Raw genomic sequence first — 16,640 nt, 5'->3', positions numbered from 1 at the left:
TTTCGGATTCTCGTGCCTGAGTACTCTAGAGCTGCGGCGCTGCTAAGTACTTGAGACTTGCATTTTGGAAACATGAACAGGCTTTGTCTGACTAGAATGAGCACAAAAGGTCAGGGACATCTAGTTTGGATAATAAGTGACGTGAGAGATCGGACGGGCTGATACTGGGACGACTTCACCTTTTCCTTTTGATTTACCTGTATATTATTACTACATGACGTTAGTATACCTGTGTGTACATGGTTATCTGTCCAACTTGATATGTATTTGTGTATTTGCTTATCCGTCTTCTTGATATGGTGTGTTATGTGCGTATATGTTTATTTGTGTATTTGGAATGCTAGAATTTGTTACTGTAGTTAATTTACTGTGTTTATTTACTAAATTACCTTTTTGGGGGAAAAGTAAAGAAAAGAGAGAGGGAAAACATATATATGGACGGGAGACGTAGTCGTGGACGTGGAGCTAGTCGTGGACGTGGAGCTAGGCAAGCTCAAGAATCGAGAGAAGAAAGAGAAACAGTGGCCGAGCAAGAACAGGGACCGAGGGTTGAGGCTGGAGATCAAATGGCGACGGCGATGCAACAAATGACAAATATCCTGGCATGACTGGTAGATCAACAAGGTCAAATGCCAGTGAATCAACCCCGGAATCCTGAGATCGGAGAGGATAAGGCTCTTGAGAGGTTCCAAAAGTTTCTACCTCCGAAATTTCAAGGAGGGCCTGATCCGGATATAGCTGAGCAGTAGTTGGAGGTAATGATTAATATCTTCGCGGCTTTGAATTACACGGAGCAAAGACAAGTAAATTTTGTTGTATTTCAATTCGAAGGACCATCCCGCGCGTGGTGGAATGTAATTAAGGCCAAGTGGGAAAGAGAACAGACGGTATGGACATGGGCGAACTTTGTAAGGGAATTTAACGAAAAGTATCTCCCACCTTTAGTCCAAGAAAGGAGAGAGGACGAATTTATTGGGTTGCGTCAGGGAATCCTAAGTGTGGCCGAATATGAGACCAAATTTACTAGACTGTCTAAATTCGCTTCCGAATTGATGGTTACGGAGCGACGGAGAATAAGACGATTCATACAATGACTAAATTTGGAAATTCAGGAGGCATTAGCAGCAGTTCAAGTTAATACATTTACAGAGGCTCTTGAGAAGGCCCAAAGAATTGAGGATGTGAAAGCCCAAGTAAAAGCCTTTCAAACGCGGAAAAGAGATACATCCAGCAGTATACCTGAGGAATCCGGAGAAAAGATAATGCTCTCCAAAGTGCAAAAAGTGAACCATTCACCTCGCTTACCTTGGACATTAAGAACATTAGATGAAAGGTCCATGAAAGGAAGTCAGATCGGATCAAATGACATTTCTCGAGAAGATCCAACAGTAGCTCCTCGATGGGCCTGTGGATACTGTGGAAAGGCAAATCACACTGAGAATGATTGCTGGCGGAAAGGGGGAAAATGTTTGATTTGTGGGAGTAGCAATCATCAACTTAGCAATTGCCCGAAAAAACAGCCACGAGAGGGTGGTACTCAACAAGTGGAAGGAACCAAACCGAAACAAACTCATGAAAGAAGAAACCGAACAAAAGTATCAACACAAGTTTATGCCGTAGATCAGCACCAAGTTCTGGGGTCCTCCGAGGCGACGGAAGGTATGAATTTCGAGGTCGAAATTCTTTTAAGGGGGAGAGAGTGTGAGGACTCGCAAATTCCTTATATTTTTCTCAAAAATGCCCTTTTATTTGGAAATTATTCATTTATTATAGCCCTACTACCCAATCATTCCCCAATAAGTGCAAATAAACCTAGAAAGTGGGGTTCACTCTACGTTTTCAGGATTGGAGCAAATTAGGGTTTTCGCGATTTTTTCGCCGGATGATTTTTCGGTACAGAGCAAGGCTCAAATTTGGTGATTAAAAGTGACTTTTAGGTGAGAAATGATGTGTGATTAGGAACAATGACATAAGGTTAGTGAATAGGAAGTAAAAACTCTAGTATGTGTGATTTAAAGAAAAACGGCGCGAACCGCTGGATATCGCGCACTACCGATTGAACGCACCACTGGACCACCACTTTCTTACCACATGAGCTCATTAATATTTGAGCAAAATATCCCCTCATTTCCAGCTGCCTTTGACTGAAATTTGTGGCCAAAAATGCAAGGGAGAGAGAGAAAAATTTGCATGGCTTTGGTGGTGCCAAGTGTCACCACCTCATGGCTCCTTGATTAATTTTTTTTCTTGCCTTTTTATCCTTCATTTCAGCCATCTTTCTTCTTCATTTTTTCTGGTCTTGGCCGAGAGAGAGAGAGAGAAAAACCCCAAGAGAGAGTTCACCATTTCTTCTTGAAATCTAGTCACCAAGTGAGGAAGAAGGAAAACTAAACCGATTAAAGTCATCCTTGAGTGTTTATCTAGTGAGGTGTTGGTGAACTTTTGAAGGGGAAAGCAAGGGTTGCTCTTGGTAGACACTTAAGCAAGGTAAGGATGATGATTTTCCCATTTCTTACTCTTCATCTTGTTTAAATCAGCTTAGCATCTCAAATTTGTGGTGAATAATGGTTGTTATCATTCTTGGGTGTTGTTTTTCCTTGTGGATACATGAATTAGGGTTTGATGAATTGCTGCCAAACTTGATGTATGATTAATATATGTTGTATCCAATATTGTATAGGGGGTTTTGGTAGCAAGTGAAGCAAGAAATGAAGAAAGTTATCATTGGAATCAAAAATTCCAGATTTCTGGAAAATTTCACCCTGTTCTATCCGGTTCCAGTTCGTATGGTTAGAGGCCGAATTAGGCTTGGCACAAAACATGAAAGTTGTATAGAATGGCATTTTATAGTTTCCTACAAAATTTCAGCTCAATCAGAGCAACGTATCCTATGAAAAGACCAAAATACCCTCACTGCCCTAGGTTGTATTCCAGTGTTCCGTGTAGACAGTCAGTCTATTTGGCTGTGTTTATTCACTATGATCCGTACTGATTTAGCCATTTTCCAAAATATGAAAGTTTTAGTACTCTGTATTATCTTTTCAACGCCACCAAGAACCCTTAAACGGACCTTGGTAGACTGAGATATGGCCATTTGAATGCAGTACGGTTAAATAGCCGATTAGTTGGAATTAGGTTATGTGAATTGGGAATTTGATTAGGTTACACTGGGAATTGGACTAAGTGATCTTCACAAACATTGGAACCTTGTGTCTTAGCTTCGAAATGGTATAATTTGCAACTCAATCCGATAAGCATAGCCTCGGATGTACCCATTCCGCAAAACCCCGTCGAAACTGTCTTTTGTAAACTTCATTACCGCACTCGATATTAGCTTAATTTTTGTTCTTGTATTGTCTTGAGCCTATGGAATGGTTATTGAAATGAAATTGTGTTATGGATAACCTTGGGTTTGATTGAGTAAAAGGATGAAGCCATAAATGGATGGAAAATAGGAAAATACAAAGGGCATGCTGCCCAAATTTTCGCTCGAGGACTAAGTTTCTATTTGAACTGGTATACTTACGTTGGGTCTATGAAACCCTAGTTATTTTTGTCCACGGGTCCAAATGTCCTCGTTTCACTTTAAAGTCTTTTTGTACGTTCTACTCAATTATTGTCGAGCTTCTTTGATTGCACCTAATTGTTGTGCTAGATGATCTGTAATATTCTTTCTCGTTTAATTTAGGTTTTCTCAGTGACTGAGGATAATATCCGGAAGGATATTTTACCCGTTATTTTGCGTACATAGGTGAGTGTTTCTTGTTTGTTATATTCTCCATGACTTCATGACTTGTTGTTGTTGTTTGATGATGTGTTAAGTGTTTTCAAGGATTTCCAAAACGAATTTTCTAGGCGAGCGTGTACTTTATCGCACTTGACCTAAATGAAATGTGAAATTTTCAATGATTTAACGATTGAAACATTAGTTGCGCATGATGTAAGCCTTTTGGCTGAATTGGGCCCTGCCCTTCGTTACCGATCGACTTGAGCCAGAAGCGGACTCGATCGGGCGATATGGTGACCCTGGGTGAATTTGATATACTCGAGTATTACCTTGTAGTCCGGCCACGTCCAGATGGGTGGAGTCCGGCCAACGTCCGGATGGGTGGAGTCCGGTTAACGTCCCGAAGGGAATGAATGAACGAACGCAGACACGAGGGTTTTACTTCTCAAAAAGGAAATTTTCAAATAATTGGAGGAATAAGGGGAAATGTCAGGGGAACGAACGAACGAACAAATAGCTCCATGTGAGCCCGTATCCATTTAATGAATGTGTTGCTATCGCTTTCCATTGTAAAAATTTCTTGAATTATTGATACTCCATGTTTAACGTATTGAATTGACTATCTGACCATGTTTAACGTATTGAATTGACTATCTGACTATGTGTTCGGAACCTCACTGATCTTTTAGCTCACCCCTTTAGTTTTGTTTTCCTTAACAGGGGACGGCGAGCAGGATGATAGCATAGACTAGCCTAGTCTAGTTCTTTTGTTTTTTTTTTGTAATGGTTCTCACCCTAGTGCTTGGCACGGGCTGGACGTATGAAGGATTGAGAACCTTTGTATATTCGATCTTTATACTCCCTTTTGGGATGGCAATGTATATAAGTTTCGCTTTAAGTTTGGATCGCTGCCCTATTTATTCTTGTGATTTATTCCGATTTTAATTGAGGACTGTAGTGAACGACTGAGTCTCGGCGAGAGCTGTGCAGGCGGTCTGCCGAACCCTCTGGTTCGCCTTAGGGGGAGGTGGGGCTGTCACAATCTTCCTTTGAATTTTCTTCTAATAGAGTATTGTCTTGATCATGAATTATGAGTTTCTTAAATTCTTCTTGAACATCTACATCATCATCCTCACAACAACTCTTGGAAATATCATCATTAGATTCATCAAATGTAACATGTATGGTTTTTTCTATAGCAAGAGTCCTTCTATTATAGACCCTAAATCCTCTTTTGTTTTCACAATAACCCAAGAAAATACCTTCATCGGATTCTTATCAAATTTTCCAAGATGTTTCTTGATATTTAAAATAAAACATTTATAACCAAAAATTTTGAAATATCCAACAATTGGCTTTTTACCAAAAATCAACTTTTAAGAGGTTTTGTTCAAAATTGGTCTCAAGAGAACTCTATTCATTGCATAACAAGTCGTATATATAGTTTCGACTCAAAAATATTTTGGTAAGTTGCATTCACTTAACATGGTTCTTGCGGTTTCTTGAAGAGTTCTATTCTTTCTTTCAACAGCACCATTTTGTTAAGGAGTTCTTGCAATTAAAAATTCATGAGTAATTCCATTTTGATCAAAAAATTTTGAAAAACCACAAAATTTAAATTCCGAACCATTGTCACTTCTAATCTTAACAATTTTCAACCCAATCAGATTTTGAACTTTTGTGAAACGGGAAACAAAATTTTTGAAGGCATCATCCTTGTGTGCAAGAAACATCACCCAAGTGTATCTAGAATAATCATCAACAATGACTAAGTAATATCTCTTACCACCCAAACTAGCAATTTGTGTAAGAACAAACAAATCAAGATGTAAAAGCTCCAAAGGTCTTGAAATAGAAACACATTTCTTGGGTATAAAAGAAATTTTGACTTGTTTTCCAAATTTATAAGCATCACAAATTTTGTCCTTTTCAAACTTAATTTTTGGCAAGCCTCTAATAAGATCCTTTTTGAAAATTTCTTTTAACAAATCCATGTTGAAATGACAAAGTCTTCTCTGCCACAACTAAGGATCTTCATTTGAAACTTTATGGCATTTAAAGTTAGAGGAATCAACATTTTCAAGAATAACTACATAGATGTCATTTAATCTTTTTCCTTTGAAAATGATATTAAAGTTTGAGTCAAGAACAAAACACTCATACTTTTTGAACAAAATAAACAAATTTCTATCACATAATTGACTAACACTTAGCAAGTTATAACTCAAATTATCAACTAAAAGAACATTGTGAACAAAAGTTTGGCCATTCTTAAGGGTAAATTCCCTTTTGACCCCCTAAACTATACCCTATTTCTCACTTCAATCCCTAAACTTCTTAATGGGACACTTAAATCCCCAAACTACTGAATCCGTCCCAATTAAGTATAACCGTTGACGGACTCGACAGAATCATCAGGGTTTTTTGAGCGTGCAAAACAAGCGCCGTTAGTGAGATTAGATACGCCATGAAAACTGAAATAGCCAGGACATAATTGTAATTTCGCCCGTTAGGTATAAGGGGAAAAGAAAATCGAGGGAAACGGCTTTGTTTCTGTCGTCTTCACCGTGGATTTGAACACAGAGAGAGAGAGAGAGAGAGAGAGAGGGACGGTGTGAACGAAGTTAGCAGATTTCTACTAATCTATACCCTTGACATGTTTGTGACCGTGAGTTAGAAGTGACTGGCATTATAAAATGGGAAAGTCAATATCGACATTGAAGAGGGCTGATGGAGAAATGAGGTCGCCAATGAAGAACAAGAAGAGAAAGGCCACTCCCGGTAAGAGAAATGATATTAAAATGTCATTATTTGCTTGTTGGATAATAGCATATATAGTAGTTGGGTTATTGTGCTATGTTGTCGGTTAGGTTTTGTAGTGATATTGTGTACTGTAAAAAGGGCCAGATTGACCTCTGTATGTTATACCCTGTTTGTCATAAATTATGGTAGACAAAATTGTTTAATGTTGAATGTATGGGCAATTTGATGATTTGGGGTATTTTTTAAGGCAATGTTTATGCTGTTCAAACCGTAATGTTTCCTGTATTTCAGACATTGTGGTCCCCGATCCACTGTAAAAGGTGTAAAAAAATTAATTATTGAATTAAAATTTTTTTTTCTTTGAACCAGGAAATGGTGATAGTGGAACTTGGCCTGAACCTTTCTCCTTAAAGATACGCCATCAAGTGACCTTCACAGACTCTCCTAACAAACAGTATATAGAGGGACGGGTTGATTTTATAGATAGATGCAACCCAGAAATGTGGTCATTAGTAGCTCTAGACAAATGTGGAGTCCGTCTTGGGTATGATGCAAAAGATCGTTTTGGGTGGTATTATCTGCTACCAGAGATGACATTGGATACAAGCTTGGTCTTTTGTATGTGTGATAGCGATTGTGAGATGATGGTGAACACATTACCACCACATAGGGTGGCAGAAGTGTTTCTTGGAGTTTTGTCACAAGGTTGTCCACAGGCTATAGCACCCTGTAGTACTGGGCCAGAAGTAGAACCAGAAACTACAGCCAAGCAAGCAAAAGTCTTGATGTTGAACCAGAAAGTATTGAAGTAGCACCAGAAACTGCAGACAAGCACGCAAAAGGTGCTGATGTTGAACCAGAAAGTGAGGAATTTTATCGTGTTGCTACTGAAGATGAAGCAGAATATGAAGACGTTAACAGCAAAGCGACTGAAACTCAAATTTTGGTAGAAAAGAAAGCTGATAATAGGAGTGATACTGCAAAGGAGCAAAAAGATGTTGAAGGCTGTGATGAAGCTTCAAATGCACAAGTCAGAGAAGAAGATGACTAAAGTAAAAATTGTAATAAAAATGCACAAAACATAGCTAGCAATGAAGGTGGTGTAGGGGAAACAGAATGTGATGCTGCCAGACAAGAAAAGGAAGAAAATGGAGTCAATGTTGATGAGAAGATGGCAGATTCAGACTATGAGGATCAAGGGGGAGACAATGACATATTAGACGAAGCCATCAAAATTGGTCAAACATTTGGAGGAGATCTAGGTGCACATTCAGCTGGCCCTTCCATTGCAATAAACCTGGTCCTTCTGATTGAAGTGAGCAAAGAAAGAAGAAGGCAGGAAGGAAGAGAGACCCACCCATTGAAATTAACTGCTGTGATGACTCGGATATGATTAACATTGATGACATTGAATCAGAATATGACTCGAATGATTCATTTGAATTGAAGAGTCAAAGTGAATCCAATGAAGATGGGAATAGTAAGACAAGGAGGCCTAAATTTTCAGTTTTTAATGAGCAAACAGACATGAAAAAATCAAAGTTTGAAGTTGGTCAGAAATTCACATCAGTCATTATATTCAGGTTGGTTGTAAGAATCCAAGCAATTATGGATGGGAGAGATGTGTATTTCAAGAAAAATGATACACGGTGGGTGAGAGTGAAATGCAGAAGTTGTGACTGGCAGCTATTTGGGTCTAAAATGCAAGATGAAAATACCTTTCAGATAAAAACACTTAGTGATGAGCACACTTGTGGAAGAGTGTTCTACAATAAAAACATGACATCTAGGTTGGCTAGCAAACTATTTGTTGATGAGGTAAGGAAAACGCCATCTATGACAGTGCATGAGTTGATGACCAAAGTAACTGAGGAGTTAAATGTTGATTTCAACCTTAAGCAAGGATATAGAACACTTAGAAAAGTTAGAGACACTATTCAGGGGTCCCATGACAAACAGTACACCATGTTGGAATCATTTTGTGGTGAATGGAGGAGGACAACTATGGGATCTACTGTGTTTGTTGAGACTGATGTAGATGAAGATGGTGTTTCTAGGTTTAGAAGGCTGTATATGTGCTTAGAACCAATAAAGAGAGGTTTTTTAGCTGGTTGTAGAAAGTGGATTGGGTTAGATGGTTGCTTCCTAAAAGGTCCATATGGTGGGCAGCTTTTGTCAGCAGTTGGAATGGACGGTGATAACAAAATGTTTCCCTCGGCAATGTCAATTGTTGGGGTAGAGAATTATGATAACTGGAGTTGGTTTTTAGGATTGCTTGTACAAGATTTAAAAATTGAAGACTCTAGTTGCTGGTGCATTATGACTGGCAAACAGAAGGTAGTATTTATTAATACAAATTAATAAATTTGTTATCCATTAACTATTTATGTTATACTATTGATATTAATGTGGCATATGTGATTGTTGTGCTGTGTTGCACAGGGACTACTTCAGGCTGTTAGGGACAAACTTCTACAAGCTGAACATAGGTGTTGTGTCCAACACCTTTACACTAACTTCAAGCAAATGCATAGAGGTCTTGCTCTTAAAGATAGGCTTTGGAGATGTGCAAGGGCTTCATATATGACTCAGTTCAAAGCAGAAATGGAGATGATGAAGCAAGAATCAAAGAATGCATATGCATGGTTGGATGAAAAGGACCGCATACTTGGTCACGGGCTCATTTCAAGACTGACTGGATTGGATTGCGATATACTGGTTAATAATATGTGTGAATCTTTTAATTCAATTATATTAAAGGCACGATCACTGCCTATCATAGGCATGTTGTAAACTATTTACTTATATTTGTTGAAGAGAATGGAGAAGAATAGAGAGACAATGTCCAAATATGAAGGTTAAGCTACTTGCTTACTATTTTTTATCAGCACTTCTTTCTAGTTATCCTGTGTTTAATATCTAATTTGCCCTTTTATTTGTCAGGTCTCTTATGTCCAGCAATTTTTGACATTCTTGAGAAGGCCAAGAAAGAGCAATGCATGTGCATCTGCTATTACGCTGGCACAATGAAGTATCAGATATGTTGTCCTTTTGGTGACCAGTTTGTCGTTGATTTGGGGAGCAAGACCTGCACTTGTAGAAAATGGCAACTGAGGGGAATCCCATGTGGCCATGCAGTGGCTGCTATTTATAGGAGACGTGACAAGCCAGAAAAAAATGTGGCACCCATCTACTGGAAGACTACATACATGAAGAGTTATGAACCTGTATTGAATCCAATCAATGGACCTAATCTGTGGGCCCCAATAGATTTACCACCAATGAAGCCTCCAAAATATGGGAAATCACCTGGAAGGCCAAAAAAGGCGAGGAAAAAGGAACCAGATGAAGATAGGAACAGGCAGTCACGTGTGAATCCATCTAAACCTCACAAAGTTAGCAAGGTTGGCACTAAGATGAGTTGTAGTCTGTGCAAGAAATATGGCCATAATAGGAGGAGCTGCCCTGAAAAAAATCAGGAAACTGCTCCAGTAGAAAGGGAGGAGATGGGCATATGGATAAGGAAACTAGTGGGACCAGTACACAACAAACAGATGCTATCAGAAATGAAACAAGGCATACCAGTACTGGTCCAACTACTTCTAATGTCACTCACTTAAGTACACAAGAGAGCTGCACGGCTGCTCCTCAAAGTCAGACTCAACAGAAAATTGGTGGAGAACAACCAGTCAAGGGCACAAGAAAATGCTCATTTTGCAGGAAACCTGGCCATTCAAAGAAAGGTTGCAAGCTGAGGCAATGGACCTTTAGAAACTCACTGGACATGACTGGAGAACTTGGACTCAACAGAGCTGCAACTGATTCTCTAATCAACCCATATGAGACAGCTTCAAACAATACTGAATCTGGACATGTAAGTGCTTCAAAATTTCAGTTTTTATACTGTGTGAGATGTGAAAATGTTCACTCTCCTATTAACTACTTCTTATCTTGTGACATGTAGTTGAACTCCAATACTGGTGACAAATTTATTCACACAGTCCAGGGATAACAATGAAACCACCAAACTCATACATTGATGATAGGCAGACAGAAGAGCTTGGTTCAACTAGCCGTGTCACCGGACGACTTCAACCAACCCCCTTCACTTGGAGGGGAAACATGTGTGTAAATCTGTCTACATTGCAGGCAGCAACAGGTCACATGAATCATTCAACCACCATTGCCAATATGCAGCTCCATAGGAATGCAAATGAAACTGCAAAGTTAGGAAATTTAAATCAGCCTCCAAAATAGTTGTGTTTTGTAAATGCCAATGTGCAGCTCCATGTTTAGCTGGGTTTTGTGAATTTATGTTGCTTTGTAGGGAGCTGATGTTTTGTAAATGGCAAATGATGTTGTTAATGCCAAGAAATTCCAGCTGTTGTTTTGTAAATTTGTGAAACTTCTGGTCTTTTGGTGTAAGGCTAAACATGCCTTCTTCTTAAATGATCAAATTCAGTCCATTTTCAATTGCATTTATTGTGTCAAACAGTGGATGGTGTTACAAATGTTTACAGGTGTATCATCCATTGACAAAAGTAGTTCAATAAGTTGGGACACTTTAGTCCCTCAACTACATAAAACGAATGATTTATAAACAATACTTCATTACATAGGGACACTTAGGTCCCTAAAGTTCAAACAAAAGAGCATGTCAGCCCCTATTGCTTCTTCAAGCATAGCTACATTACACCAGAAACCGCATCTTATACAGAGAGATAAAATTACATCTTTTCCATCCCAATTACATAGCACCATTTTCCCTTTACTACAGCGTTGCTTCTTTTCCCACATAGATGGACATTTTCTTGTCAAACTCCAATGATGACCTTTATGGCCCAGAGTTGAACAAAAGGATCCATACAACAGCAACAACCCAGTGAACAAACAAGTACATCTTCAGCCTTCTTAGTTTTGCTTCCTGCAACTTTGAGTTCTCTTGCAACCTCTCAATCTCTGCCTCCAATTTATTTTTTGTTCTTATTAGTCTAGGGATTATATCCTTCGACCTTTGACACATCTCAAGATCCACCCAATCCAAATACCTGCATCCCTTTGATTCCTGCATTAACAACACCATTGAGAGAGTAAATACAAGTTTACTTAGGTGCATTGCATACAAATCAAAACCATAGGGGAAGAAATGCAAACAGATATAATGGAAATGGAATCACCCTGTAATTTGGACATCGACAAAACCTTCTTCGTGGGTTTAAATCAGTCCATAATGTCATCATCAATGCTTGTTTTCCACAGTTGCATGTGTCCCTAACCATCTCTCCTTGGTCTTCTTTCTTATCTTCAGATTTCCGCCAGCTCTCAACCAAGAAGCTCTTACCCCTCATTTCGGTAATTAGGGCACAATCCGTCCCTTTTATGCATTGGATTGGGTCAATTATTTGACCCGATTGTGCTTGATAAAAGGAGGGAAAGTTTCCCTCCTTTGTGCTAAATACGGTTATTTCTTTTTCTTATTATATCTTTTCTCTGAATTTCATCCCTGCCCTTGGTCAGCGGCGCTTGTTTTGCACACTCGGAAAACCCTGATGATTCTGTCGAGTCCGTCAACGATTATACTTAATTGGGACGGATTCAGTAGTTTGGGGACTTAAGTGTCCCATTAAGAAGTTTAAGGATTGAAGTGGGAAACAGGGTATAGTTTAGGGGGTCAAAAGGGAATTTACCCAAAAATGATAAAAAAAACAGCACAGTTCTATAATTGACTGAAGTATATTGGCATGATGGTTGAGACAATTTACAGCGTTAATTACTTTTGGAAGTTTCAAATATATAGCTAATATTCTGATTTTGCTGTTTTAGGAGAAAGATAAGGAAGGATTTTAGTGACTATGGACGAATTCTAGTTTATTCGAACTAACGAATAAGTGGCATTCAAAGGTTTATGTAATTATTGGTTTGTATTTATAAGTTCGATAAACAGTTCTATATCCTCTCGGAAGGGTATGTCAGTGCCTCGCTCCACATCATAAGTTAAATATTTTTAAATGCGGTTGTTGGATTTGGGGTGTGACATTTGAAGTTTGAGTATCCCTCTAAAAATCTCCATTTTCATGTGGAGGCTGCTGAACAATTTTCTTCCTTTTCCAGAGGTGTTACAGAAATTGGGAGTCCATTTGCCATATAAATGTCCTTGTTGCACAAATGCTGACAGTATATATCATTCTTTCGCTGTTTGCACTTTGCAGTAAAGCAAGGGACACATGCAAAGCTTTCGAAGGCTCCTGGAAATCCCCTCAACTCAAAGACTTAAGACATCTTCCTCAAGCTGCAACATTGGTGGTGTTTCTCCAGCAAATCATCACCTATCGGAGAAGTAATTCTGATCCTGCCTACTTTGATTTGTTGGGAGTTATGGAAAGCTTGGAATCGATTCCAAATTGAGGGAATTCTACTTTTGTCGGCACAAATCATTCATCAAGTGCATGTTAGTTTGAATTTAATAGCATATGCATGGCCGTTTCAAAATCTGAAGTCTGCAGACATCAGGCTCATTTCTCTTGGAGTGGTTCCATTTCTTTTAAAAAGGAAACGGATGAAGCATTTTCCAATCTTTTGGATAAGAGCTTCAGACAATGTTTTAAAACTGAATGTTGATGGCTCGTCTTTGGGAAATCCAGGCTATTCGGGAGGAGGAGGAGTCAGGAATAGGGGGGAAGCGCTCTGGCAACATTCTCAACTTTTTTTGGTCTTTGTTCAAAAATAGAAGCCGAAGCCAAAGCTTGGCTCGAGGGTCTTCAACTATGCCTGTCCTTAGGTCTCACGCACGTCGTCGTTGAGGTGAACTCACGGGTGCTATTATCTTCTATTTCTTCTAGCTCCCCGGAGAATGAACCAGTACATGGCAAGTATTAGAAGGTTTAGGTCCCAAGGCGATTTCTTTTTTTTTTTTTTTGAATACAATAGGTTCTATACTATATCTACTCCTATTCTATAATAGGGGAAGGGGGACCCTAAGGGGTTAAAAGGAAAACTCGACGGGGATTGAACTACCACCGGTTTAGACAAATACGTACTCCTACTCTATACTAGGAAGAAGGGGGATGCTAAGGGGTTAAGGAGATCGACTGAATCACCATCAGTTCAAACGGATACCTACGCACTCACTAACGAAACATTTCAAAAAAATTTAGATATTAGAATGTGGGACAAAGAATTTGATCCCTTGACTTACACCTAAGTAGAGCATCGGTTCCAAGGCGGTTTCACCTTCTCACATATCTACAGAGAGGCCAAGTCAATTGCTGATTTTTCGCTAAGCAAACTGCATCGAATGGGGCCTCTACGAGGTTCTCTCAATTTTACAATCCTAGGCATGCCAATGGACTTATTAGACTAGATAGGATGAGCTTTCCATACTTTCGTTCGGTGAAGGAGTAGCACTCCTTGTTTATTGGCTTTCTTTGATTGTATCATTTGAGATAAGGCTTTAGCCCCCTTGTTCATTTAATTAATGAAATTAAGGTTGGCATCCCTTCACCATCGACAGAGCTTTTTGCCAAAAAAGAAAAAAAATTACTTCTGTTGTCATTTCAACTAAAACTTGAACCAAATCTCAAGGAATATTTAGTCATAATGTAAAGGGCAAAAAAAAAAGATTGCTAAAGAGTCAAAGTAAAATATCTATGCATCTAAATAACTATTTGTAATTGTATAGTTGATATAATTGTGTTAATATCTTCTATAATAAGGTAAAGCCAAAATTGTAAATTTCAATTGTACAGTGTACACCAAACCAATCAAATATGTATAAGAAATGTGAATTTCTTTTACGTATGACCTCTTTCGTGGAGGAGATAAAGTGTGTTTATTAAATTAGACTAATTTTATGAGTACTCTATCATACGTGATTAAATTATAAACTATTAGGTTGCATTTAGATTGAGCAATTTGGCAAAGGATTTGAAATCCTTTCAAATCCCTCTGGTTGTTTAAATTATTTCGAAGATATTTAAATTTATGAATCACCAATTATTGTAGTGAATTTAGAGTATTATGGCTATGCTAGTTATCAAATGACAGTGCTTAAGATCTACTTCAGTTTTATAAGAGGTTCAACTCAATAGTTAGTTAACCAAAAAAGGATATTAAGAGGTTCAACCAAATAGTTAGTTAACCCAAAAAAACTTTTAAAAGTGGAAAGCCATGGTAACTAAAATATGGAAAATCATGCAGTATGATAGAAACTGTAACTTCCTAAGACATTAATTTGGATAAGTAGAAAATAAAACAAAGTCTTTGTTTTTTGGAAAGCAGATATTCAAGATTAATTGGCCAAAAAAGAGAGAAAATACTAAATTAAAGCATTTGTAAGTATAAAAAGGAGAAAAAACCGTTTGCATTAGTAGTGTTGTCTATATGCAGCTGCAATAAAAACATTAAAGAATAAATGAGTTCTTAAATCACAAATGCTTTCATGCCAACAATCTCAATATGAAAATTAAAAATGAAACAATAATTTTTCAAGTTTACTGCTAGGCTTATGTCATATTAGATATCTTAATGTTTTACTCTCTTAAGTCTTACTAAACAAACAATTTCATTTAGATATTAAGAATCATGGTTGTAGCTCTTAGGATTATGTACCTATATTTCATAATTCTATTGAACTGAGTCCATATAGAAATAAAAGTCATAGCTAAATAATATTGATATTTGTAAGTTACATGAGTTTGTATAAGTTATATCCTTTAACACAAAAACAACCATTATCAATTATGATACAAAGTAAAAACTCATAATGGAAAAATAAAAGTTATCACAAAATGTTATATTAAATATTCTCAGAAAAGTGAGACAGCCTTTTTCTTATTTTTGAGAAGGATATCCCTTCATGCATTACACATTAAAGCAGATAGTAAACTAGAGAATGGATGAAAAAAGAAAGTCTATAAAGTTTGTAAACTATACAAATCTTTATTATTTTTATCGATTTTTGCTCCATTTGGATTCCTTATTTTTTGAAAAACAAGTTTTTTTATATACAATTTTATAGTAATATACAAACAAAAACAATTCCAAAAACACCACATCCATACAATATATCAAAAACAACTCTAAATATATAAAAAATAAAAAATAAAATTTACACCATTTTCTTCTTCCATCTATCACCACCACTCATACCCACCACCGCCACCATCCCTTCTTTCTCCTCTTTCCTCTACCTCTCTCTTCCTCCTCCTCTCCTCCCTTTCCGTTTCTCTCGCTTTTCTCGCCACACCCCACCGCTTCCTTTCCCTCCCATATCTGCCCTCGACCAAAGCCTATAATCTGGCCGCGATATCGTGACCAGAGGTCTCGATCTGTCCAATGGGGAAGAGAAGGGGTGAGGCATGGCAGGAAAAGAAAGGAGAAGGGAAAGGAAGGAGGGGAGGAAAAAAAAGAAAGGAAGAAGATGGGAGGAGTAAAGAAATGGAAGAGGGGGGGAGGGGGAAGAAAGAGGGAAGGAGAAAAAGGGAGAGGAAAGAACGAGGAGGAGGAGAAGGGTAGGGGTGGTGGTGGTGATGGTGATGGTAATTTTTTAAAAATACCAAGAAAAAAAATTTAAACTTTAAAACTACTGCAAAATATATCCTAAAAATACCTCCAAAAATTTCATGAAAAACATGTACGATAAAAAATTTTTCATATACACTATTATAATAAAGTATTTTAAAATACTCTAAAAAACCGTTAATCCAAATGGAGCCGCACTAGTCGTCCAGAAAAGTTTGTAGAATGTGTTCAATCTTTTTGCTTAGAATTTGAAGTTTAATGGTTTAATATATATTTTCCAACTTAATCAATTGCATCTTTTTTTCATAAAGTCATGGCCATAGTTTTGCACTTGATAGTGGATTCCTTTTTTTTTTTAATTTGTTCTAAGAACAATACCATAGGACCAATTCCACTCTAAGCATCCATAGATTCTCTAACATTTGATTTTCTTGCTTACAATGAAATCATTTTGATTAAGTTCAATATCATATATATAATCGACATTACTCATTTCCGCAAGTGCATTTTCCTAGTTCCCTTAAATGTGTGTTCATTACTGTGTTTTATATCAATATCACATGAGACCCTACGTATATATTTATTGCCTAAGAAAGTAGAAATCTCTTCATCAACATATCAAGTGACAGCA

The 16,640-nt window shown here is 37.7% G+C and overlaps 1 protein-coding gene across 1 annotated transcript; it reads left to right on the top strand.

Moving 5' to 3' along the window:
• The first annotated feature begins 7,879 nt into the window (after positions 1–7,879).
• On the top strand, positions 7,880–10,502 carry LOC113724369 (uncharacterized). The gene is made up of 6 exons (XM_027247277.1): positions 7,880–8,827; positions 8,933–9,208; positions 9,308–9,347; positions 9,434–10,097; positions 10,211–10,364; positions 10,455–10,502. The coding sequence occupies exons 1-6, from the start codon at positions 7,880–7,882 to the stop codon at positions 10,500–10,502; spliced, it is 2,130 nt and encodes a 709-aa protein (XP_027103078.1).
• Positions 10,503–16,640: the final 6,138 nt, after the last annotated feature.

This window comes from Coffea arabica, chromosome 4c (assembly GCF_036785885.1).
Source record: "Coffea arabica cultivar ET-39 chromosome 4c, Coffea Arabica ET-39 HiFi, whole genome shotgun sequence".
Classification (NCBI taxonomy): domain Eukaryota; kingdom Viridiplantae; phylum Streptophyta; class Magnoliopsida; order Gentianales; family Rubiaceae; genus Coffea; species Coffea arabica.
This window is presented reverse-complemented; position numbering and strand designations above follow the sequence as displayed.

Coding starts and splice junctions, on each gene's coding strand:
- LOC113724369 (XM_027247277.1), top strand. CDS start 7,880: ATGATTAACATTGATGACATTGAATCAGAATATGACTCGAATGATTCA. Junction 9,348..9,433: donor GACAATGTCCAAATATGAAG/GTTAAGCTACTT, acceptor TTTATTTGTCAG/GTCTCTTATGTCCAGCAATT. Junction 10,098..10,210: donor CTGGTCCAACTACTTCTAAT/GTCACTCACTTA, acceptor CTCATTTTGCAG/GAAACCTGGCCATTCAAAGA.